At 50.3% G+C, this 26,714-nt stretch overlaps 1 protein-coding gene across 5 annotated transcripts; it reads right to left on the bottom strand.

The window, feature by feature from the left end:
• Nucleotides 1-165: 165 nt before the first annotated feature.
• On the bottom strand, nt 166-24,211 carry LOC4802730 (elongation of very long chain fatty acids protein AAEL008004). 5 transcript variants are annotated; one of them, XM_001359556.4, is made up of 11 exons: nt 23,944-24,211; nt 7,547-7,779; nt 6,197-6,279; nt 5,846-5,953; nt 5,462-5,542; nt 4,316-4,399; nt 3,078-3,134; nt 2,869-2,974; nt 2,665-2,801; nt 2,427-2,582; nt 166-1,518 (listed from the first exon to the last, which is right to left on the bottom strand). In XM_001359556.4, exons 2-11 carry the CDS (start codon nt 7,602-7,604, stop codon nt 1,174-1,176), a joined length of 1,215 nt encoding a protein of 404 aa, XP_001359593.2. In that variant the 5' UTR covers nt 7,605-7,779; nt 23,944-24,211; the 3' UTR covers nt 166-1,173. The 5 variants fall into 5 exon arrangements, with proteins under 5 accessions (XP_001359593.2, XP_015038040.1, XP_033232532.1 ...); XM_015182554.2 differs by lacking the exon at nt 5,462-5,542; XM_033376641.1 differs by lacking the exon at nt 4,316-4,399 and having other exon boundaries at nt 1,174-1,518.
• Between the last annotated feature and the right edge of the window lie 2,503 nt (nt 24,212-26,714).

Raw genomic sequence — 26,714 nt, 5'->3', positions numbered from 1 at the left:
ATTCTTTTAGTTTTAATTTGTTATTACTCCGTTTATTTTTTAATTTAGTTTGAAACGTTGCACAAATTGGCCCAATCCGATCCCGATACTCGGTATGTTATTGTGGGGGGGGTTTCCATTTCCATTTCCGTTTCTGGTTCTGGTTCTGCCTGACTTAAATAGTGGTTGACTATTTTGCTTGACTTTTATTTGTAACAATTATTGTGCCTAATTTTAAATTACACTTGTTTTCTGATCTATACATTTACAAAACTTCTCGTCGTTGACTGCCACGCCAGCAAACTCTCTTTTTAATTATTATTATTATTATTATTTATACGTGTACGTGTCCGTGTATCAGTGTGTGTGTGTGTGTGTGTGTGTGTGTTTACGTGTGTTTGTATAATATAAGTTAAATTCTAGATTCTTAAATAGTTGAATTCCATGCTCACACACAAGCTCAATTGAATAAACTTGAGTTAGCTTTTAATTTAGTTTATAAATTGTTTATGCTGGCCATCCGTTTGGTTTTCATTTTCATTTTTCTTTTGTTTCTTGAATTTTCGCATTTTATACAATTCTCATGGTACTGTACTTCTAATTTGTAAGCTTTGTACAACTAAAGTAGTTTTTTAAAAGAAAAGAAGCAACAAAATATTGTATGTGTAATATATATACTCGTATGTATGTAAGTATGTATGAATGCTTGGATGTTTGTATGTGTGGAACTCCGATCTGACGCACAATCTGATTCTGATTCTGATTCTGTTCAGATGATTCGCCTATGCAAAGCCTATACATTTGGATATGGGGATGCATAAATAGGTATGCCTGCGCGCATACTCTCAGCATGACTGTATGTCCGTGTTTGGGTGGTGGGGTGGGGTGGATGTATTGGTGTGGGGATGCTTTGTAGCGGAGATACGAAGTAAAACATGCCCATAGTCTAAGCTTTCGGTTAGACTCTTGGGAGTTTCTCTCGCCATTTCTCCAGAATGTGTTCGGTGTGTTTATTACTTGTATTTGTATTTGTATTTCTCTGTGTTTCTGTGTGTGTATGAGAATGGGAGAAAGTGACGTGACGAGACGTGTGACGTGGTAATGACTTGTGGAGCTCCCCCCGTTCCGGGGGGCACTCCCGGCGCTGATCCTGTCCTAGGCTCTGTGCTGGCGCCGCCCCGCTTTGCCCCGATATTATTTCTGCGTCTTCCGCTGCTTCAAGTCCTGGGAGGCGTCGTCCAGCAGCTTGGTGGCGTATCCGTTCGTCAGCAGGCCGTTGGGCCCTGCCCCTCCCTTGTGGGCGCTGCCGTTATGCGTCGTCGTCGACGCCGGCGCATTGCCGTTGGCCAGCTGCTTGTAGCCATTGCTGAGGCCATTCGCATGACCGTTGGTGAGGGGCGCCGCGCTGCCGTTGGCCTTCGACACCGGTGTCACCGACGCGGCCGTCGGCTGGGGCATGGCCAGGTCGTCGTGGGCATTGATGCTCTTGCAGTAGCCGTTCGGCTTGGCGTGTCCGTTGGCCAGCAACGCGTTCTTTCTCTGCAAAATGGTCAAAAACGGTAGAGGTATAAGGATCGATGCGATGCCGACTGCGAATGCCCCCAGTCCCCTCGCCCTGCCTCCGGCCACCCAGTGACGTGACCCACAGCACCACAGCCATCGTTATGCAATGATCTGCCCCATCCGAGTCGAAGTCGAAGTCGGAGTCGGAGTCTGTGTTTGTTTTGTTTTGTTTTGTGTCTTTCCCGTTGCTGTGGCTCCTCCGTTCAACTTTCACTCACAGCGGATGCCGCCGCTGACGATGGCGTTATAACGATCGTTAAACGGCTTCGTTTCGGCGCTTTTGTACCTTATCTTCGCCTTGTGCTGTAGCTGTGAACCCAACGCAGCACCCGAATGAATCCCAGGCCCCAAAGACCCACTTGACGAAATCTCGTTAATGAATTTGGACCACAGCATCTCGCGCATATGCAATAGGCGGACGGTGGACGGCGGACGGCGGACGACGGACGCTGGACAGAGACGTCCGCAAGGTGCAGCGCTGGCGATGATATAAGCGGCGCTCTTGCCCCCACTCTTGGGATCGTTTTCGTATTCGTATTCGTTTTCATTAACACAGACCGGAATCTGGAACACTGTGTTTCTGGTGGCGTCACAGAGCCACAGAGAGCCCCCGAGTCCCCTTGCGACACGCTGCCTTAATTGCGGTCTTGAAAGACGCCTCGGGCAACGTGGGAAGTACGAGCCCAAAAATCTCCGATAGATAATAATGGGGCCAGGCCGAGGCCCCCACCCCGGCGTGAGACCACCGTTTTGTGGCTGTCTTCGGACGATCTTGGCCAATGATAAACGCTGGCCCGTTAGGGCCATTAATGTGAGAAAGTGTCGGCGCGCGTCGTCGGGGGGAAGGAGCATTTCCGGGTCTGTTCGGAGGCAGACGGACTCACCATCAGACGGTTCCTGTAGGCTGCCTTGTAGAACTCGTTGAACAGGAAGAAGAACATGACGGCGTGCATGCCGATCCACCAGACGAATGCCTTCGGGTAGTTGCAGTCGATGAACAGGAGCTGGAAGGCGTGCACCATGATCAGGATGAACTGGACCTGCGGAAGCAAGTGGCAGAGAGATGGAGGGACAGGGAGTTAGGCATTTCCCTAAGGGTAATCTGGCCGATGGCAGTCTTACCATCTGAAGGGTGGTCAGGTACTTCTTCCACCAGAGGTACTTCTGGTACTGGGGTCCCATGGCCGAGAACATGTAGTAGGTGTACATCACGATGTGCACGAATGTGTTGAGCAGTCCGAAGAAGGTGCTGTGGCCGCCTGGGGGGACGGTGGATGGGATTGGATCAGTCAGTGGGCCAGCCTTTGGAGCAGCGCAAACACTCACCTGGAGTGAATTTCACGCCGAACCAGACCGACATGGGCATGCAGCCGTGATGGATGACGTGCAGCGTCGTTACCTGGCTGGTCTTCTTGCGCAACACGAAGAAAATCTGTGGCGACACAAAACAAAACAGCGAGAGCGTTGATTCATGAATGCAATTATCGCTCTTGGAGCGTCGCGAGGCGGCGTAAGAGCTTTGATCTGTCACTCACCGTATCCATGAACTCTGTGAACTTCGAGAAGTAGTACCACCAGCAGGCATGGACCATCTGATGATTCCGTCAGGTAAAATGAAACGGGAACAGCAGGCAGCGGGGAAGAAAGTTACATATCGATTAGCGATGTTTCTCTTTCCATGAGGTATATTTGTGTGGTTTATTTCTGGCATTCATTTATCTGAGATTGAGTATCTCTCCTATCCCTATCCCTATCAATCATATCCCCATCCATTGGGGGGTTTAAGAGGAGCTTGAACGCCAATAACATTCCATAAAGGAAATGGAATTTACGGATTATGGAATTACGGATGGGATGTTTATTACCTTACAGTTTCACTTCGGGCTCGGGCTTTTACCCGTATATGTTTCCAAGGATAGGGAAAGTAATGTTCTTTGGGATAGGGATAAGCTGTACACTCGTGTCGGTCCAGCCGAAAACAGATCTCACTCGCAGCACATTCACAGCTCGTTCCATTAGGTAATACTCGTTACTGTTACTCGTTACTCGAAAATCATATTCAAATCAAGATCAATGTCAAATCAAATCAAATCAAACATTCATGCAGACTCTTCAGGGCGGAAAAATAGGATAGGGAGAGAGAAAGAGAGAGAGAGAGAGAGAAAGAGATTCCATAAACAAATTAAGTATTTCCGCTCGAAAGTATCTAACGAACCGTTTACGGGTGGATACATTCAATCAATCGTTTCGTTTGATTAATTTGAGTTAGTTTTATTGGATCGGAGTAGATCAGACAGATCAGAAATCAGAAGTCTTGAAGGGGGCCTTGGATCTCTTGGGTTTAGTGACAGTGGAAACACGTTGACAGTTATCAGTTATGTACGGCATACACATGCTACAATCTGGGGAGGGGGTTAGGATCTGAGTGTGGTGTGGTCGATGTTAGCATTAGTTTTTTTTTACTTAGAATAGAGTTAACCAACCATTAACCCAACCAACTATTCCATAAATTAAGTCCCGTATTATCAGCGTTTGTCCGCGCATGTATCTACATCTACATCTATATATATATATATCTATAGCTAGGTGTGTATCTACATATGTGTAATGCTAGGAGTATTCCCACGTATTCACGCACACAAACCAAGGCGAAAATTAAAATAATTAGAATGCTTATCGGTCTATGGGTGTTTGGGTGCATCGCAATCGCAGTCGCAATCGCTACTGTTATCGTAATCGTTATCTTACGGCTCGTGGTGAGGTTAACACATACCCTTAACGTTCTAGGATTATTACTATAGTCGACTGGCTGACATCGGAAGCTATAATGTCCAGTTAGCCAACCGGAAATGCCTATCTGCAAATGTAGAGCACAAAATGACACGTTTATATCCGTTCTTGGTTTTCGTTGGAAGAAGAGGGGATGCGATGCGTGGATCGAGGATCGTGGATTGTGGATCGTGGACGCAGTCGCAGTCGTTGTTTTGGTCGTGTCGCTGGCTTCCTTCCTTTGGCTCTTTGGCTTTCTGGCCTTCTGGCCTTCTGGCTTTCTGGCTTTCTGGCTTTCTGTTGTTGATTTCGTTGGTTGTTGTTGATTACTCACTCTGGTATTTACACTTGTGCATGTTCGAAGGCGGGTGCGGGTGTTAGTATGAGTAAAAAGTAAAGACTTAGATAGTATATCTACTTAAGCAAAAGAAAAGCGCAACTATGATTAATCGAAGCGAAATTAATCACCATTTGTAGAGTATTTCGGTATGTGGCTAGCGTTTATATACAAAACAAAGCATTTTTCATTTTGTTGCTGGACAGCCAGCCGGGCTGGGACCATTGGCAGGATCTGCAGGACCTGCTGGATCTGCTGGATCGATACCCGTACGTTAGAACGAACACTCGTTTTGGGATTAGTCAAAGCCGGCGCGCACACACACCTGCCGCAGCGCGGAGTGGCAGGAGTCGCAGGAGCAGCCGTGTGCGGCCGAGAGTTAATTGTGCCATGGATAATGGATATACATACTTAGTAGCAATAATGATTGGGGGTAAAGGGGGTAAAAACAACAAGGCGAAGCATTGCGTTGCATTGCACGGCTTTGCATTGCTGGTTAAAACTCCAAGAAGCGTTGGCTCAATCGCTCGCCGCTCACCGATCACCGGCCACCGGCCACCAAAATGTGGTTTAATCAAAGCAATGCATACGCTGGAATGTCTTTTAATGCGCAGATCTATTGCACTGTATGCGGATAACTGCACGAATCGAATCGGTGGGGGGGATGGGGGCAGGGCTTGGCCCTCCTCGGACTAGAGATGGCTCTGAATGGGGGCCTATGCCTACGCCTACGCCCAGTTTCTGAGATACTGGATCGTGGGAGACTGCACACACTTATACGCTAGAAGGGGGATTGGCTTTCGGGACACTTACTCTCCGGGATGTGGCACTATCTGTGTAGTCCACCGGCTGGCAGCGGAAGCTGTATGCGCCCCACCAGCCGCCCATTAAGCACTAGAACAAAGAAATCATTTGCAAAAGAAAGGAAAGGAAACAGAACAGAACAGAAAATGTCATAAAGTAAGCCAAATCAGGATCAAATCAAATCAAGTCAAGCGCCAAGCATTTTTCCGTTTATCCGATCCATAGGTTTTCCTCCAGTTCCAGGCTCCAGGCTCCGGGCTCCAGGCTCCGGGCTCCAGGCTCCAGTTTACGGTGCGACAGCGACGACAACGACGACGACGATGACGATGAGAATGTGGCATGAGGCTGTTGGGAATGTTATGGGGGATGGGTGATGGGTGGTCGAGTACCTACCTCGTAGAACAGCCACGCGCTGAAAACAACCTGTATGGCATTGTAGAGGACTAGTGTGTTCTGGAGATGCAGGGGCTTTCGATTCTCCATTAACCGCGGTCCCAGCACCTGCGAACGAGAGAGTTCCGTATGGAATCATCGATTAATACAATCGCCGGGTATGGCTGGCTACGATTCGCCCTGACTCATGGCAGTCCCAGCCGTGCTCTGATTTGCACTTGAGACTAGCACTTGAGACTACCGCCGCCGATTAGCTTAGTCCGCGATTAGCGATTAGCTCGATTGGCCTCGAGTGGACACCTGTTGAGGCGGCAGTCGGGAATCGAACCGCCAATAGACTCCGGAACTCACCTTGACCAGGTAGACGTATGTGAGGCACACAGCCAGTGTGGGAAACGGGGATGACATCATGGGCCAGTCCTTTGTCCTTGAGTCTGCGCGCGAAGACGAAGAGGGAAGCAAATCGAATTAGTACTCCTCTGGCATGGGCCCCTGCCTCTTGCACAACACCAAAGCAGCAGAGCAGCAAAGCAGCAGAGCAGAAAAACAGCAGTTACAGGCATCTGTTAGATAAGCCCTCGCCGTGCTCTTATCATTCGCAGCCACATCGCCGGCATTGGCCCTGATCCACTCCGGGCCGTTTCGTGTCGCCGCCTGGCCATTGGCATTGGCCATGCCCAGACGGCACGGCGATCTTCGTGCGTACATCGGAGGGGAGGCAGGGCGATAATGAAGAGCTGGGCACACACGTGCTCTTAACACTCTTAATTGCGGTCCAACTCAGACCATTGGCGTATCTGTATCTGTATCTGGGCCTGGGTCCGAGTATCTGCAGGGTCTATGGCCGAATTTCACATTCGAATCGCCGCTAAATGCCATAATTTTCGATTTAGTTCGTAGGAAATTAGTTGGGCAATTTGTTTATGCAAATATTTCTCCGGAAATTATCATCAATTAATAATCATTGTAATCGCCCACAGAGCGATATTGAAATGTTTCTTCGGATTGCATCTCACTTCAGAAATATTTCCCCACAGGGAAGCGAAGGTAAGTTCTGTTTTTGAATTCTTGATTATCGATTGATCCATCCGCCAAGGCGTAATATTATATTTAGTCCAAAGGGAATTGGAGCCCACCGACTCTCTGTGAAATTTCGTGGCCCATAAATCGATTTCACTTGGCCGTTTAATGGCCCTCCTCTATTTCGGCGCGAGATATCGAATATCGCGATAGGAACAGCATGGGCATAGGCATAGATACACTGTATATAGGTATTTGTACATGGCTTTGTCTGTGTACAGTGGGCCAATGGGAATACATAGCATGTTATCAAGTAGAAATACAACATTGGAGCAGGCATTGGGGCATGGAACTTCCCCTTCCCTGTTCTTCGGACTACAGATATATTACGAGTATGTCCACATTGCCTATATCTGCCTCTCTTCAAATATATATACATATGTATTGTATGTACATTTTTGTAAGTTTGTACTGGCCCCCGGTCTCTGGTTAATTAGAGAGCAGGTGTCAAAAATTATTTAATCTTTTGCCAAACCTTTTGCCGGTTTTGCAGAGAACTGTGCGAGAGTACCAGTTGCTGTTGTTGCTGCTGCTGTTGATTGTTGGTCAAAGCTCCCCCAAAATCAAGGTTAGGCAAATTAGCAAAGGCCCCCGTGGGCCGTGCCCCGTCCCCCCACTTACCACCATGTGAGTCCAGGTACCTGGTTACGGTGTCGATGTATTTCATAATTAAGGCCATTGTGTTACTGTGTAGTGGTTGCCGCTTCTGCCTATTCTACTGCAATTTTGCTGGTGCTTGTGGCTGATTGTATCCTTTTCTTGGTGGTTCGGAGTCTCCTGCTCTGCGAGGATGTGTGATCAGGGCTGGTCCGGTCTGGTCTGGTTCGTGGATTCAGAGCATTCGGGGTGTCGAGCTGCAACGAGGGGCGAAAGATTAACAAATTTGTTATAAATAAAAACATCTGCCGTTGCCGGCACGTGATGTGGCACTGCCCCTCGGTCTGGCGGTCTGGCCGTCTGTCTGACTGTTTATTTTTAGTTTCAATAGCACACAATACCAACATCAATACCAATTCGAACTTCATATCAGCCCACTTTCGGCACACCGAGTATTTGGCACAAATATCTGTATTTCAATATTCATGAATATCATTCGTGCGAGCCGTAGAGCTGGGCTCTGGGCCGAGAGACGGCAGCGGATTGGGAATGGGAGTGAGAATGGAAATGGGATTGGGAATGAGGTTAATAAACCAACAGCAAAAGCTGCTCCGTCAGCATTTGATCGGCACATTTACATCTTGTTTGCAGTCGGTCGTTCTCGATTCGGCTCGTCTTTTGTCTTTTGTCTTGCCATTTGTTTTTGCGATACACCGACTCATCGTCTCACCGCAGACTTTGAGCCCCTTATCGCCGACACTCATATCGCAGATCGATAATTGCCCAAATAGGGCGACTGTATACTGGGACGCAGCACTGTGAGCAGAGGAGGAGTCGCGGAGTGGCGGAATGTGCCAGCCAGAAAGTTCAAGGACAGCTAAGCGGGCACTTAGCGCCTGGCTTATACGCTCCACGGTCCAAAGTGCAGCACTCCCGAATGTCTCCTCTCTCTGCCCCTTCTCTCGCAGTCTCCACGAAAGGTACAGCTCCTTATAGAGACCCTGAAAGGCAGGGCTTATTTGGCTGCCAGCCGAAGGGGAATGGCATCTATTGGGAGTATAGAGATGCTCTTGGGTGTACGAGTATTTATTTTCAATCCATTGTTCTCTCTCCCGCTCTCTGCCCGTCTCCCATTCCGTCCCATGGGGCATTACTCATACGCCGCGTGGTACGTCAGACAAGTGGCGTACCGTAAATGTTTAATAATAGAGCTCAATGGCATCTTTGAGCTGAACGGGGCAAGGGGGAGGCGATAATTGAGTGAGCGGAGAGCACTGTGAAAGGGCATCGGCTAATGGCACTACAAGGGTCATTCTCGGGGCCTCCTCGGAGGCCGTATAGGCCGCATCAAAGTATAATTAATGAAAGCGACAGGCCACGGGCCGTGGGTCCCAGATCAGAGACAGCAGCAGCATAATGAAAGCACTTTTGTGGTGTTTTCCGTTCCACAGAGCAGGCCAGGACAGTGCGTCCTTCCTTATGGAAGCCGGGAAGTGCTCTCCGTTGAGGAGACGGACTCCAGTGGGAATGGATTCTAGCGCTGATCATCCTGCCCCCCGTCCAGTCGGGCCTGAAACTACTCAATGGCCAGAGAGCAAACAGAAACTACAAATGTTTGCCCATTTGATGGGCTTGGCGGCTGGCGGCCCAAGGCAGCAACGGGCAAAGCAAACAGAAGTGCAAACACCTTTGCCAAACAACAACGACGACGACGACGACGACGACAACAAGAAAGCAAATTAAGCCACTGCCACCGAAAAGCCAAATTTAAACTAACCCAAAGTCAAAACAAGGCAACAAAAAGAAGAAGACATCGGCCAACAGACAACAGCCAACAGCCAACGGAAAATGCTGTCAACAGAGATACAACAATACAACAAATGGAAGAAGACGGGGCAGAAAACTGGCACGAACCACCGAGTGGGCGGCGGTGGAGGAGGAGGTGGAGGAGGAGGAGGAGGTCTGGCAATGGCTTTGTTTCGCCTTCGCCTGATTTAACAGCGTCGAGGGGCATGGGGTATGGGGCATGGGGTATGGGCTCTGTTATAGCCCACCCATTGCAGCCAGGTAATCGTAAGCTCACCTTCATTTAGAAGAGGGCTCTGAGCGCTGAAAACGATGCCAGCCAGCGACTTTAAGCCGTGCCAAATATTGCTATTTCATTGACCTGATTTCGTTGTTGCTGCCGCTGTCGTTAGCCCCATGTAAGCCCACACAAAAGCCAAACCCATGAAGCAACAATGCACACATGAGCATGTAAGGCGACACCCCAAAACGACACCAGCACCAGCACCAGCACCAGTCCCAGTTCCAGCCCCAAAACAGTGCCCATACCCATTCGCGGCACAGACAGCAACACGCCGCTTAGCCGGCGCCACGTTGTCACACTCGAACCCGTACACCCGTACAGCCCCGTGCAACCCCGTGCACCCTTTCACCCCCGTACACCATCACGTGATGCCGACTCTTTGGACATTCCATTCCATTCCATTCCATTCCGACCCGTTGCTCGATTGCTACGGTTTCTCTTCGGCGTCCGAGTGCCTCGGCCTGCTCTTGCGCAGAGACTCGAGGCGGATTCTTGAATGAAAAACGCGACTATGAGAGGAAAACCCTGCTGGGCCCCGACTCGCGTGACTCACTCGACGCACCCCCAAAGGCTCGCAGTGGCACCAGCCCAAAAACTAAAGTAAAAAACAAAACCAAAGACCAAGAGGCCATGCAAAAAAGTGAGGCAAAGCCGGTGGGGGGAGGGATTACGCGCCCACCACGCCATGAATGACGCCGAAAAGGCGCGTGGCGTGTGGCACGGTTCTTGTTTCTTGTAGCAGCTATTATGTCAGTCACCGTCGGGAGAGGGTATACCCCAGTTGGGGGGGTGATGATCCACCTCATCAATTCGCGCCAGGCAGAAGGTGTCACGTGCGTGGAGGAGTTTGGGGCTGGCCTCTCCCATTTCCCATTTCCCCCTTCTATTTGCTATTTGCTATTGATTTTTATTTTTTGGTCAATTCTTGCGTCTTCAATTTCGTGGAGGCCACAAGTCGATGGGATGGGCGGGTGAGGCAACGGCAACCCTTCGCTTGGGGCGGGATGGGGAAACCGTTTGTGGCTGCCGACTGCAGTTGTTTGGCAATACCAAAACAGCAACACACACTCTGACATTTTGTCCAGCAGCTGTGTCCGCGGGAGCATGCACCGTGTAACGACGGGTCATCGCCAAATGCCAGATGAAATTATACCTGAGTTATTGGGCTTTTAGTCCCAGCAGCAGCCACATACTAATTTGTATGCCCCTTCCCCTAACCCCTCCCCTTCCCCATCCCCGGCATCATGAATTAGCATTCCAGCAAAAGGTTCAATCACTTCCACGGAGAGAAACCGTGAATGCTCGTATTTGGCGATAATTAATTCATAATTAATTCGATGTAAATTGCGAAAGTTGAGTCAATTTGTTGCGCATACGATTATGGAGTGGAATAAACCGATGGAGCCCGAAAAAGGGAACAACTCCGACTGGCGGCGCCTCCGGGCAGTTATCCCGGGGACCACACCATAAACACTTTTTGATCTTAATCCATTCTGTGATCCATTCCGCCCATTCGCCTGTTGTTGTTTTCTTGGTGTGACGGAGGAGGTGCCGATGATTTACCTTGATGCGGAGCACAGGACAGCGATCAGCGGTCGGCGGACGGCGGACAGCGGACAGCGGATGGCCAAAATTGGCCGAATTTATCCGTCTGGCGCTCCTCTGGGGCCCGTGGGTGCACTGGGGAACCGCGCGTCGAGAACGTTGTAACAATTATGTGGGCGATTGTTGTGGGGAAAGTCGACACACACTCCACTCATGGGATGGGCTCTTATCACTTTGTTGCAGGCTGCATCCGAGTCCTGTCAAACACTGCCCTATTCGGACTTGGGCCTTTTTGGGCCGCGCAGCGGAGGAGTAGCGTATTCGGGACCGGGACCGGGACCGAGGGAGACACAAAACCGTCAACAACGACTAGCGGAGCACGACTAACTTGGTAGGAATGTGGGAGATATATTGATATATCGCCAAGGCAACCGACTCAAAACAAGACAAAACTTCTGTTGTTTCGCTGTTCGCGGCCGAGAAAGTATTGAAATATTAAAGCCAAATGCCCAGTCCCATACCCCAGTAGCATGCTGGCGTCGCTGTCATCGCTGGCGTTGCTGGCGTCGCTGTCATCGCCGGCGTCGCTGCCAGTTCCGCAAAATCGAGCATTGCGCTCTATTTTGCTCTCCGCCCGTTCTCTCGCTTGAAATGAAGACGGATTCTTGCTTTGATGCGAATAATCCGAAATAGAAATAAATCGAGTTGTTTTCTTTAGGGCTTTAATTGGGTTCTGAATGTGATTTCCATTTAAGAATCACCCACTCAACGCGAGAGCAATGCGTTGGGCCCAGTGAAAACGAAGCCCAGCGAGAGAGAGAGAGAGAGCAAAACACGATGTCGCACTCGAAGTCGCCGACGGCAAAGTCGGGCTTTCGACGCCAGCGCTGGCGTTGGCGTTGGCTTCGGCTTTGGCTTTGGCAGGTACTTTATCTTCAGCCCTCGCGGCGCTGTCGCTATCGCAGTCTTCGCCCGATTACGAATTAATACAAATTTCTTTGCATACATTTCTATTGTGATTGGCGGTCGAAAGGCCTTTGACTGTGTGGCTGCCCGATTTGGGTATTTCGTGGGACTTGATTTGGCCTATTCACGACTCAAGATGAACCGTTCCCCGCCCACCAGCTCGGCACCACTCCCTTGCGTTGGGAAATCTCCGAGTGGACCATCCGAAAACCAGAAAGAAAGGCCAGGTCAGTTTAAGGTCCGAACATAAAGAGAAATCCCCGCAGACCCATCTTTCCTATGGCCTACTGGCCGACAGATTTCTATCATTCGTGGCTCTGCCATGTGGAAACATACGATACTGCAATTTGGATGCCCATGGAACAGGGTCGGAATGCTCTCTTCTCTGCGCTGCAAACTTCGGCCCAAAGCCATTGTACTCTCCTCTCGGAGAGGGTATACATAATAAAAACAACAGGTGAATATGCTGTCGGCGCTGTCGCAACTGCGCTGCCTCGCTGTCGCAGGCACAGTCGCTGTCGCTGTCGCTGCCGCTGCAGCGACTTTGAGTGGTGTAAGGGCCAGCTCCGCGTCATGATCATGATCGATTTCGGAGGCAGGTGATGGCCCGCATACCAAATCATCGAATCCCCGCACTTGTCGATCAATTAATTATTACGGCATTTCACACACACACACACACACACACGCACGCACAGCTCTTGGGTTTTTTTCACGTCTTTCAGGTTTTCTTTTCACGTTTCTCTTTGACCGTTGATGGTTTTGCTTTTGGTTTTTGGACTTTTGCATTCAATATCGAATTCATGGTCAAGCCGTTTCCGAATGTGTGTCGCCAAAAGGAATCCCCCCCACCCCCTGTCCAAGAGCAACAACAAAACAGGCAACAACCAACAGGTTGACCTGACGAAATGGAGCTGGAAACGCGTTTTGGCTCTTGACGCAACCATCTAATGCGGCTTTTGTTGGTTTTTTGTTTGTTTGTTGATGGTTGTTGATTGTTGGTTGTTTATTGGTTATTGGGTCGCTCCCCCTCCCCCTCTGCCTCCCACTCACAGCCGCGCAGCAGAATGCCATTTCATAATGCCGAAAATTTCGATGTTGTTTTCAGATCAAATCCGGGCAAATATTCAAACGTTCACGCTCTGGAGCTGGAACTGCAGCTGGCGGGGGTGGGGACGGGGGACGGGGGTGGTGCCCACCCACATTTCCGACAAACAAATTGAATCAAGGCTGAGGGCCAAGCGATGACTTGTTGAGGGGTCTGGTCGAGCGCCAGCACCTGATGGAAGGCGACGGCGGCCCTCTCTTTGCCGCTCGCTCTTTGCGCGCTATCTAAGAGAGCCTTCTCTGCATCAGAGACGTCAGCAGAGGCAGAGGTGGAGGCAGAGGCAGAGGTGGAGGCAGAGAAAGATAAAGATAAAGAGAGAGTTCTTTCTTTCCCTTTGGGTGATAGGCGAGTGGAATATCTTGGAATTATGTCATACATATCTTTACACTTACACACACACACGAGGTGAGGTGTGTCGCCACACATGCCCCCGCCCGCGTCCCTTTTAATCAGTTGGTATCACTCTTGATTAATCGGCTGACCCCATCTGTCGCCGGGGGAAGGGGCGAAACTAATGAAACAGATAACTGCAGGTGCCCACAGAAGAGAGGAAGTGTTTGTGGAGACACCCAGAGAGCGAGAGAGAGAAAGTCCAAGAGAGGGTGAGAAATAGTGGGGCCAATTAATGTTGAAAAGCAGTGCAAGGGCGGGGGCACCGGGCACCGGGCACCGACCGGGCTGTGGGACAGGCTAATTGAACAACACCCGGACCCGGACCCGCACCCGGACCCGCAACCGATCCCCACCCGATCCACACACGGCCAGTGGGGCCAGGGAGGCAGCATTAACTGACATCGCTTGATTTATCGAGTGGAATAGATAAACAACGTTTAGCATTCGATAATGTGTGTTTTCCGTGGCGCGGGGGGCACTTTCCGAGAGGCGGAAGCCGACACTTGAACTGCCGTCTGTTACGTGGGTATCCGTCAGATACTACGCGTACCGTATCTAACGTACCAACATACTCGTACTACCGTACTACCGTACTACCGTGATACCGTACTACCGTGCTAGCGCGACCGACGCGACGACACTCCTGTCTAAGCTGTTCTGCTCGGGCCACTTGAAAGTTGAAATCAAAATCAACATCAAGAATCGAGACTTCAACTGCAACTGCAACTGGAATTGGAATTGGAATAAACACTTTACTTTGGTCTTTTCGTGGATTTGTGGCTGTATCTCGGGCAGCGACCAAGGAATTTTTGTGTGTGGAAATCGCTGTGGCCTGACCCAAAAAGCGAACCGGACGAGACACAACTCAAAGCGAAAAGCGAAATTCAAACTGAGGCCGGAGAATCGGGCGAAGAGCGACCGAACCCCCAAAGGCCGTCCAAAATGCCGCTGCAAGAGAGCAGAGAGCGGTGAGAGGAGAGCGCAGAGGGCCAGACCAGAGAGAGAGCCGCCGCGGAAGAGCGCTGCTCTGTGTGCTGTGGGCTGTGTATCTGTATCTGGTGGATGGCAGCAGGCGGCAAGAAGCAGACACCGCCACCGCCACCGCATGGCAAATGGCAAGAGCTGCAAGAAGAAGCACTGGGGGCAGTATGCTACACGTTGAACGTTGCGTCACGCGCACACCACATAGCCACATAGCCACCAACACCAACAGCAGCGCACAGAAGACACAGAGATACAATCTGCCAGATACATTCGCTGCGTTGTAGCGCCAAAAGGCCGGCTGCTCTTCAATGCCGCTGATAACGTCTGCTCGCTCTCGCTCTGGGTCTCGCGCTCTTTGTCTCCCTCTGTGCGTTCTCTTTGGCTGCGGCAGGCAGCGTGTATCCGTTGGATACGAGGGTTGTCGCTACGTTTCGGGCCAACGCACATGCCGCCAAATAAGTGGCAGGCTCGAGTGGAGTGGAGTGGAGTGGAGCCCGAAAAGAACATCGAAACATGTGGAGGCCCGACCGACCCGACCCGAGCCGACGGCGGGCATTATGTCATCGGGGGAGTCGGTCGCTGGGCGAAGAGAAGCGTGGCCCGACCGAATCGCTCTCTCTCTCTCTCTCCCTCTCTGTCTCTCTGTCTCTCCGTCGCTCTGTTTCTCTTTCGAGTCGATTGTTGTTTGTTTGCATTTTAGTGTTGTACTCGTATTCGTATTCTGCTCTCAATCTGTCCCAAAGCCACCCCTTGGTGGCACAGCCACGCACACATGCACAACGATACGTACACGGACAGGACACGGGTCAGTAGTTGCTACGGTTGGTCCTTCTGGTTGTCATAGTACCCTGTAATCTCCGGGTATATACTCGCAAGTATCCAGTAAGCAAGGAAGAACAGAGCGGGGTATTGGTTATTGGTACTCCTATGGGTATGGCTATGGTCTAATCGTCTATTTATCTGCTAAATGGTGCCTAATAGAGGGTATCTTTCAGTCGTAGCACCAACACCAACAATGTTCGGTTGTTCGGCTTTTCTGCTCCTCTTGTTGCTGCTCTTTTCTGCGGAAATGAGCCGGAAATGACGTTACCCCTTTACAGATACCGAGCAGCCCCTCTCTCGACTGAAAGGACAGCTCGAAATTGTTAATCTAGTGCAAGCATTGCCGTCTTGATGGAAATTGCCAGATTATGTCCATATACGTGATAAAACTGGTATAATTGGTATAACATTTACTAGCATCTTCCAGATGCAAATGTATCTCGGCTGAATACTTGTATTTCTTATTTTCGAACATGTCTTGTGCTTTGCTTCTCTTGAACCAGAATAATAATATTATTAATGGCTATGTTAATGTTTCTGGAGTGTCCATCAGCCCCACAGGCAGATCATCTGCTCTCACCTCTGTGGTTCTGCCTATGCCTTATGCCGTACCATCCCGAGATCTTCAATTAACAAATAAACCATCCAGCTGATTGCGCACCAAATTTGTGAAAACTGTTGGAGATACTTTGATCTCTTCGGAGAGAGAGAGAGGGAGACCTGCTCCTAACAAAGCCGTTTCAAATAAGCAATTAATATTGCATTATTGCGCAACAGAAGTGAGCAATAAATAAATAAAAAGTCGGCGGCAGCGACCGACCATAACGCACTTTTGAAGGCAAACAAAATGGAGTCAGAGGAGGAAGAAGAGGAAGAAGAGGCGGCAGCGCCGCGCCAGAAGAAGACAACAAATCGAATCGAATCGAATCGATTCCGATACGCATGCGCAAAAGCTTCGACGGCGACACGGCACGGCCCGACAACTCGACGATTTCGTAACACGAACAAAATGCGTAGGGGCGTGGCGTGGGCGTGGCACGGCCAAGTCGGTGGGCTCCGACTCTGTTTCTGGCCCGTGGCCAAAATTCTTGGGGCTTTGGCATGACAATGTCAAAATGAAACGTGTCAAGCCACGATCCACGCTCCACGATCCACGTTCCCCGCTCCCTAGCTCCGGGCCCTTGTGTCATCGCGAAACGCTAACGGTTTATCATCCACAAAGAAAGACACCAATTTACATCTCACCTTGGGGCCGCCTGCATCGCCGGAGCCCTCTCCGCCGCTCTGCGCAGCGCTGCCTCGGGCCGTGTGTTTGTGGGGGGGCTCTGTCTGTGTGCCCGTGTGGCAGTGGGGCAGTGTGCCGGCGCATATAAATCGATTAATAAGTTTCGTAAATGAAATGCCATTATCAACAGCGGCAGCAGCGGCAGCACAGCGTTGCCACAGTCAAGCAACAGTAAGAGTAACGGCAAAGCCGGAGGTTGCGTTGCCGCCTGCTCCAGCTCCGACTCCGACTCCAGCTTCAGCTGTTGGTTGCCCCAGGCACAGCATCATCATCCGCAGCGGCAATTAAAATTAGCTTATGGCTCAGCTGTTGCTGAATTTAATTAACGAATGCACTCACACTGAGTGGAAGTCCGCAATGAGAGCCGCAATGAGAGCCAGAGTGCGAGCCGCCTTGCACAATGGTGGGCGGCTGTGCAATTAACTAATCAGCCCCATAATCACAGTCATAATCCTAGTCCAGACTGGAGCCCGGCGCGTACTCGGTTTCCTTCTTCAGATTGATTCGACCTGGGCCTGGCCAAAGTGTGGCTTGGATCATGGATCATATGCATTCCGCGCATGCGCCACGGCCACCTCGGGGCGGCACGGAGCACCACGGAACGGACCAGGTCAGGCCAAAGTAATTGAGTCAAGGGCGCGAGCGTTTTAAGCAGCCCAGACACGTAGGGAATTCGATTTTGGTAAAGCCAACGCGTGCACCAGACCTTGGCCGGGGCAGACGAACTCGAGGGGCTGGAAGCCGTCGAAACAGACTGGATGTTGACCAGATCAGCAGGAGGTTCTGTTAGAACTGACCTCTCGTAAATGTCGTATCATTAAAGCACTTCCTGACCTTAGATCAAGCTTAAATCACCTTTCACTCTAGGAAATCACTCTTGTTAGCACATGCAACAGGTTGCTCTGATGAATAATCTGTGGGGCTCTCGCATACAGCATTCCACTGTATTCCACTGTATTCCGCAGCATTCCAAAGACAAAGCTACGCGATGACGGGTGCTCATTAGGGGGCGGCGGGGGGCGGCGGCTCATTACGATAGCAGGGCCGCGTAACGAGGTTCTCCACGAGTATTGGCTCGCTGGCTGATCGCACTGACACTCGACCGTCTATAAAAATAATTAAATATGCAGCAAAGAGACCAAAACCAAACAGCCAACAGCCAAAGACAATGGCAGCGACAAAAAGAAATCTATTTAAATTGGACTCGGGTTTGGGCTGGCGCTGACGCTGACGCTGGGGCTGGGGCTGGGGCACTTGAGCCATTGCACAATGGCCACCTCATCGCAATAGACAAAGCACAGAGCACAGAGCACAGAGCCCAGAGCCCAGAGCCACCTTTCAAATTGAAGGCTTAGTTAGCTAATGTGTGGTAATGATAATGATTAAGCTTGGCAAATACCCCAAATGCCAAATATGCGTCGTCTGGGGCTGGGACTGGGAGTGGGAATGGGGCTGGGACAGGGACTGCGACTGGGCATGGGCATGGGCCTCGGTCTGGGCCAACTCAACCGAAAGTGACAGCCCACCGATGGATGGCATGGCCCAATGGAAGCTCCATTGCGATTGCGGCCCTGACTATGACTTTCTCGTGGCCAACAATTGACAATTCTACGGGCCATAAAGCCGATGCTGAAGCTAAAGCTGTCGGCCCTCGCAATTGGCCGCAATAAAAAGTTGAACCATCAAATGTGAGTCGGAACGGGTTCTAGACCCCGAGAAACGCGTGAAATTTGGCTAAAAATTACGCTCAATGATAATGAGAAGATCATATAGCATATGGCTTGAGTCCACGTCCGTATCCGCGGCCACGCCCAACCAGATGGGGGTCGGACCAGCTGTTTGACTAACGGACGGGTCGGGTATGACGGTATGACGGGTCGGGTATAGGGATGGGGATGAGGATCGCAAACACCTAGAGGCTGGAAATAAAGCTCAGTCGAGCGTTACAATTTCGCAATTGCCAAGCAAACACAAAAGGTTTACGGAAAATAATCAAAATAATACCCGTGCCCGTGCCCGTATCCGTACCCCCAGCAGCCGGGTTAGGTTGGGCTACTTAACCTTTCACAGATCCGTTGCAGCGGTACAGCGGTGCACGTGCAACGCCCACCGAGGAGGAAATTTTCATGGGAATAGTGCGACGCATTTGCGATGTCATGGGAAACACGTCAGAGCCGCGATCTGCGTTTGCTCGTATTTGGCTAGAACGGTTGATGGAAGCACACAAGCCACACACTCTCCATCTCCATTCCCATTCCCATTCCCATTCCCAGCCGCTTTATTTGCTCCACACAATCGGATGGATATTTCGAGAGTGCTACGGAGGGGCCCGGCCCGGCCCGGCCCGATCCGATCGGAGTATTGGTCTCTTGGAGTGGAGTGTGGGAATACGATCGAAAGTTGATATCGTCGTGGGCCACACATGGCGCAATTTGTAGCTTATTTGCCTCAAACAGCGGACAATGGATAAACAAAGTTCATCTTGGGGTCCGTTGAGCCGCAGCACTCGAGTTTTTCCGAGGTAAATATTTGGCCAGCCCAGCGAACATTCGACTCCGATCCCAACTAACTAACAAAAATTCAAATATTGGAAAGCTTGTCTAATGCGAGGGAAAGGGAAAGGGAAGGGAACGGAAGGAAAGCGAAGGGAAGGGAATGTACGATGCTCGATGCACTTTGGCACCGAAGCGATTACGGAAGGGAAACGAAACCAATGAACGGACACGTTAATTAAGATAGAACCAGTAATTAAAAACAACAAACGGTTAAATGTTGTTGTTAATCAACAGCTATTCGAGTACTCGTACGAGTATTCCAGTAATCGCAGCTCTCTACAGCTGCGGGAAAACAGTGCCATTTCACGATGGAATTCCTTGGGTAATTGCACAGCGATGCAATCGAAGGTGCTTATACTAGAGCCAGAAGCAGGCATTAAGCATCGATTAACGAATGCCGGGCTGGAATTAACTTCATTAATGCTACCTCCTCCAGGAAGCCACCGCCCACCGCCCACAGCCACTCAGGTCTCTCTAAGGTCGGCTTGATCTTGCAACTTTGGGGGCAGGGCCGGCCGTCGGAAGGGAACGTGCCGCCGCTGCGACAAGTGTTTCATGCCAATTAAAATGGTTAAACGCTGGCTAGCCGAGGCCGGCTCTTGGGCACATTTCTCACCTCACATCCGTCCCAAGGCTGCCCCGCTAATAGCCACTAATCTCTGTGCAAACCCGCAACAAAACACCACCATCCCAGCCACCGCCGACCTATATAGCCACATGTGCGTGTGCTCCTCGCTCTCGCGGCCCAAAGACCACAAATGAGCACTCGGCGCTGGCTGGAGCAGGCCCTGGCTAGGCCAAGACAATGTCGACTCAGACGGAGTCGGAGGCGGAGGCGGAGATGGAGGAAGAGTGGGCAAGACTGGGCCAGAGTGGTGATGGAATGGGGGAAAATGTATCTTTTTTGGGGCTGGCATTGTTGCTGGCTTTTGACAACTCAATCAACGTCGCAAGGTGGTTCATCGCCGCTGCCACCTCCGCTTGTGCCCCCACTTCTTACTTCCATTCCATTTCCATCTTCTGCCGCATTTCAATGTCAAAATCCGCAGGCGAGAAGTCGGGGCAGCTTTGTTGACAGCTTTATAGCGAGCAAAGCGTCGGCGCAAACGACCAAAAAACTCTCATTAAAAAGAAGCAGCTCAAATGCGCTGTACAATTGTACAGACAATTGTCTTTTGTTTTGGCCACATTAGTCACTAATTTGAGGCTGGTCTGATCGGTTTTATGAGTGCCCCAAGTCGCGGCCTTCGGGGTTGCGTTACGGGCCCGGGACCCGGGCTCGGGCTTGTGTCTCACCCCCTCAGACTGCTTCCGGAGTAGCAAACTGAATCCGTTTCGGGCCTTGACTCTGCTCGATCCAGGTGAAAATCGTCAATCGTAAATCGTAAATCGCAAATCGCAAATCGCAGATGCGGAAATAATCGGGCCGTGAAAAGCTGTTGAAAGCCCGTCACAGCCCATTCGGGGGTTAGTTCTGGTTCTCTGAGAGCGTGATCGTAACCCCCTCCGGAGGCTGCCCCACAGCATTTCCAAAGTGCATTACGGCCCTGTGTTTCCGCTGCCCTCAGCCCTAATGGTCGACACAATTTGGCCAAAAAGCGCCAATCACCTCGGAGTCCGGCTAATTATAAGCCTGGCCAACTGGCCAACTGGTCAACTGATCAACTGACCAACGGAGTAGCTTACTGGAGGGAGGGAGGGAGAGTCCCATGGAGCAAACCCCAGCCAGCCCCAGCCCGAATCGTTTATGGAAGATTTTGTAATGATCAATTTGTTGCATTTTCCGCTACTCTCTTCGTTCGTTGTTGCTGTTGTTTTTGTTTCTGTTGTTCGTCGCACTAATTACGGCAATTAACAGGCAAGATTTGTAGACAACTTCACACATACACATACTGATTTGGATTGGCTTTTGTGTCTCCATCCCCAGCCCCCATCCCCATCCCCTATCCCCATCCCCATTGATTGTATCCATGCCTTTTAGTGTCTTTCGGCAGTTTCGGTTTGTTGTGATTTGTGAAATAATCGTAGTCTGCAGATGATGACGGATTGAAGCCGATTGGATCGGATCAGACCATCCCGAGACGAAAGTGAAGTTCAGGCAGGGTCAGAGGGGGATTGGGGAGGAGCCATCAGCTGATCAGGAGGGAATTTCATCTAATCTCGTAGTCAGAGTCACAATTTCCTCCTCACACGCACACGTCTCCCCACACATGCACCTTCGGAGCCCCTGTCAATATCTGTCCAGATCGGTGAGATCTCGCTTCTGTTTCTGGTTGCTTGGACATGCCCCACACGTAGCAGACAGCGGCAGACGAAACTCTGTTAATTGTCTTTATTAGTCACCACAGAACCCCAAGAGCCAACTGAAAACTTTTACAGGTATCTCTGTATTTGTATCTGTATCTGTACGAAATGTGATAATGTATTGTATTTGCATATAGGTACATATTTTTATTTATATTCGTACTCCCCCTCTGAGCGAATCATGTGGCATGGTGCCCGATCGAGAGGCCTCTCCTAAGCCCCCGCCAATTTCGCAAGAATCTCCGATCAAAGTTCAATCCCGAAACGATGACGCTCACAAATGGCAGGCAGTACGAGCAGAGACGTCTATTATCTGATTCTAAAATGAATGACCATTCAGTTTTGGTCGGTTACGGCGACTGAACCTAAGTGAATGGCTGTGGAATACTCGTATGTAATTATTGGACAACACATCAGAAACCATAAATATAATGATCTCTCTTCATATCTGCCCCAACACTGTGGCAAACCCACTCGAAACTCGGTCTGCATCCCACCACATCGATGCCTGTCGATAGAGTCCTACCAGTTGCTGCCAGGGCATTCAATTTCCACCAGTTCCAGCAGACATAGTGTGGTTCCACTGTACATTCGGCAGCCTTAACTTCGATTGTGTTTCCCTTTCTCTGGGCTCCCTCAAACTGGGGAGCAAATATGTATCTACGCGCTTTGTTCCTTCTATTTTGATAGCCACTCTGCTGCTCTCTCCCAAAAGCACAGTTGGATGGGCGTGTGCGCTGGTTGTTTGTCAATTAGCAGGTTGCTCCCGCATCCCCCCATCGCGGCTGGGTAGCTGGGCCGCCGAGCGGTGAGGAAGCGGAGATCCTGTTCCAGACGGAACGGAACGGAACGGACAGAATGTATGTTTGAATTATTTATAGAGAGGTGAGCATAGTGCCGCATAGCCGTCGAGTGATCAGCGCTTTAGTCGTGATGTACTGAGGTCTGGATGAGTACTTGCTCTAAGCCGGTCTCTGGGAACGAGGCACATTGACCGTAGAGCAGGGGAGCTGGGCGAGGGGGAGTGGGGCCTGCGAATTCGCTTGAAATGGTTCTACGTGCGTGGCATTCGAAGATCGGCGGAGGAGCGCGAATCGTTTGCATATGTAAATGCCGAAAACACAGCCGCGGCTTACAATTTGAAATGATTTGCTTGAAATGATTCTTGGGCGTGGACAGCGGCAATTATCTGTAATGTGGAATCTGAAGTCTGGAATCTGGAATCTGGTATATGGAATCTGGAATCTGGAGAGGAAGCCAGAAGTCGTCCCGCTCTGAGTCAGAACAAAGGAATTGGCAGCAGGTAGCAGGTAGCAGGCAACAGCAACTGGAACTGCAGGAAAATCCCGGGAGTTTCCAGCCCATCCATTAACCTGTTCAATTAATTGGCAACACGGAAGCGAGCATCGAACTGTTGGGCCCATCGGAGCATGAGGAGGCCATTAAATATGCGCCGCTTCCATCATATTCCTCGAAAGTTGTTCCCAAAAGCCGTTTACAACTTGATTCTGATTCGGATTCTGATTCCGATTCTGATGCGAACGATTGACAGGGGGAATTGGATGAGGGCAGGATGCTGATGCACTCCGCCATAAACCAGACTCTGGCCTGCCACGTCAAGTGGAGACGGGCACCGATCCGGCAGAGAGTCAAGTCCAAGGTCAGGCCCGGTCCAAGGCGGTCCAAGACACACAGGTTTTATGGGGAAGTTTTTGCGCAGTTTATCTTTGTTTTTACTCCGCATTAATATTTACAATATTACGATGCTCCATCCAGCAAGGGGAGGGCTGCGGCTGCTCCAAGGGCGTGCTAATTGTGGGGAGCAGAGAGCAGAGCAAAGAGCATAGCAGAGCAGAGCCCAAAGGTACGACGAGGGCTAAGAAACAAAACAGACGATCGATTGCATGGAACGTGGATGATGGACGGGAGCTTTCAAGCTTGATCAAAAAGCTCTGCACCTGCATCGGGCACAACAACGAACAAGTGGAATGGAAGTGGAGTTAATATCGTTTCCGAAGGGCAAGCAGTAAACACAAAAGTCAGCTGATCGGCTGATTGGAACACTTTCGGAGAGCGACCACGAAAGATCTCTTCTATGCTCTTCTCTTTGCTATGCTAATTCGGTTGTGGTCGCTCGGGTGCAAGTGTCAAAGCGTCAGGGTTGCCACACAGCGCGGGTAATGATAGTCGATTGGCCAGTTTAATCGATTAGCTAGACAGAGTGGCACGGGGCGGCGGGGAGGCGAGAGGTGGAGAGAGGTGGTGTCCAAAATGGTTATTGTGAACGGACCCACGAACAGTTGCAAAAGAACAGGCAAAACACATGTGGAGGCAGGCGGCCAGGCGGCCAGGCCTGGCTTACCAACTTACCAACAACTCTGTAGATCGGCAACAGCGGGGCAAGGCGAGCCACAGCGAGGAACGACGACGACTCTTGGTAAATCGCTAGCAACCGAAAACCAAAAACTGAAAACTGAAAAAACCACAACACTAAAATTGCACGCGGCGCGAACTATTTCCCAAATTGTTGCCAAAGAACTTTGTAAAACTGATTATTTTCGCAACTGCTTGCAGTGGCCCACACGATCGAGACGGGGAGCCGACGACGAATAGCGCGCTTGACTTCTGAATGAAAACTGAGTTGCGCTCGCGATGTGGGGCTGATTAAACGCGAAAAGTGGGGACGCGGCCGTCTACCGTCTGCCATCGGCGTCTCCGTCTCAGTCGTCGTCGGCGCCGCCGCAGCCGCCGCCGCCGCAGTCAGCGTCAACCAGCCCCAACGTCAGCTTAGCCAGTAACGGCAGAGCACAGGCGCAGGCGCAGAACTTGCAAAGCTTCTGGCTATGGAAACTTTACGGTCGGATCGGTCGGGTCGGTGACAAATGCAGGCAGAAAACTTTCCGCGGCCCCAGCGTCGAGTGCATGGAGCAGAGCAAACAGTCTAATTGCCCTGCCCTGGCCTGGCCTGGCCTGGACCCGACTCGAACCCGAGCCTGAATTTGAACCCGAACCCGAACCCGAACCTGAACCCCTGCACAACGTGCTCCTGTTGTTGATGTCAGCGTCGCATCCAAGGTTCAAGGGGATACATCACAACGCATCACATCGCATCACATCATTGTTGTCCATTTACTGGTTTCTCCCACTGTGGAATGCTGTGGAATGCTCAGATCACAGCTTGCCAGCTGTGCAATGTCCAAGGGCCTCGGAACAAACAGCAACACGTTACAGATGCCGCTGCAGGACCCAACACTTGTTCCAATTAAACAAACTATGCCCCAAAGTCGAAGCAGAAGGAAGGCTTTTTCTCTACGTTGAGTATTCCCGATCAGCTGGATCGGAAGGAACACAGGAAGAGGTATAGCTACACAATGTACTCGTGCAAGGATTCTGGACTCGTATCTTTGGAAACACTTACTCGTGTGTGTATATGTTTACGTTCTGTTCGATTTACCAAAAAATTCTGTGTATATCAGATCTACTATATGGAAAATATGTACTTTGCTTGGACCAAAATGCATCTGAGCAGCGAGATGGAGTGGCGACAATGTCGTTCCTACTTTGTTGCAAATCGAAAATTGCAAATCATCATTTCTAGGTATAGTTGATTAAAAATAAAAGGGAAATTTAGTAGCTGCCTCGGAAGGTGCTTCGAGTGGAAGAAGGTCGACTGCAAGTACTAAAGTATGTAAACATGATTTGGCAATAGCTCCGATCGATAATAATCGACTTGGCAATGAAGAACCACCGCTGTACATTCGCTGGTTGGTACAAGACTAGAGCCTAGAACTGGATCGAAATGAATTCACTTTACTGCATTGGGTGGCCGCCTTTAAAGACCACTGACGAGTCTTACAAGTGTTTGATTAGCTCAATTGAGCACGCGCGCGCGCCACTGACTCGCACTGGGAATTACACAACAATAGACTTGAAGCAAGTGGTGCCCTCGAGGCAAGCCCCGGCTCCAGACAACTCCACACAACATTGCCGCCAAGAGCGGCTCCTCATCCTCACCCTCATCTCAGCTCAGCTCATCTTGATGCATTTAGTTGTGTAAACTTGGCTAAAACACTAGGCCGCCGGATCTCGGATCTCAAATCTCGGCGGACGGCTGCGGCTTGCGCCTGCACTTTGACAAGGTCAAGTGGGTGCCAAATATTTACCGTCCAGCGGTCGCCACCCAACGACCGGGCACACACAGGGCACTGGCCAGCAGCCCGTCGGACGGTTTTTATTTGCCAATAATTAGTCAATTAAGTAATTGCTAATTTCGATGTTTAGCCAATGGCAAACATTTCATTGTTATTAACTTTTCCCCGCATACCCCTACTGCCCCACTGCTCGCCCAGCCAAGCGTTGTTCGCCGACATTGGCGGCGCTGCCGTTGGTCGGCTGCGACTTGCAACTGATCCATTTCGGGCGCCAAGTGGGGCATGGCATGCAAAGCTCTCCAGCTGCGGTTTGTCCGCCTGCGGTTTGTCTGTTTGCCGGTTCCGATTCGAATGTTTTATGGACTCATTACAGACCCATTCGCCATTATGAGTACGTACTAATAAGTACGTACAGCTGTGCATGATTGATTCCCAGCGACAGCTTAAACTTTGCCTTCGATCGTCGTGGCCAAGTGGATTTGCCTATTCGCCAACTTACATCATCTGGCCGTTTTCCCCTAACGGTCAGGTGGTGTTTCTATTTATAATCCCATCTCCAGTTGGCTTGCATACGTAACAGTCCCACGAGTGGGTTGCAGCGCGGATACCCAGCGGGTCACAAAGTGATAGTCATTGAACATGGCAATGCCACCACACGGACACAATGCCAGGAGGGAGTGTCCCTTCTGGCGGAAAAAGAGATGAGATGCGGAGACTAGATGGGAATGGCCCTATCTTAGTATTGCCTTAAAGATAATCAATTTAAAGATACAAAAAACATACATTTCATTTAAATTTTGGCTATTGTGTCCGCCCTAAAAGTAGGCAACACTACAAAAGTACAGTTTTCTTGCAGCAATCCTGGGCCTCGCCTAGCACGGAGGATACGTTCCTAGAAATGTCCGTAGCGAGACATGGATTCAATATAAAGAAAGTTAAAATGTACTTCCTGTTTTATATTTATCATTAACACATCAAATCTTGAGACAT

This window comes from Drosophila pseudoobscura, chromosome 2 (genome assembly GCF_009870125.1).
Source record: "Drosophila pseudoobscura strain MV-25-SWS-2005 chromosome 2, UCI_Dpse_MV25, whole genome shotgun sequence".
Taxonomy (NCBI): domain Eukaryota; kingdom Metazoa; phylum Arthropoda; class Insecta; order Diptera; family Drosophilidae; genus Drosophila; species Drosophila pseudoobscura.
This window is presented reverse-complemented; position numbering and strand designations above follow the sequence as displayed.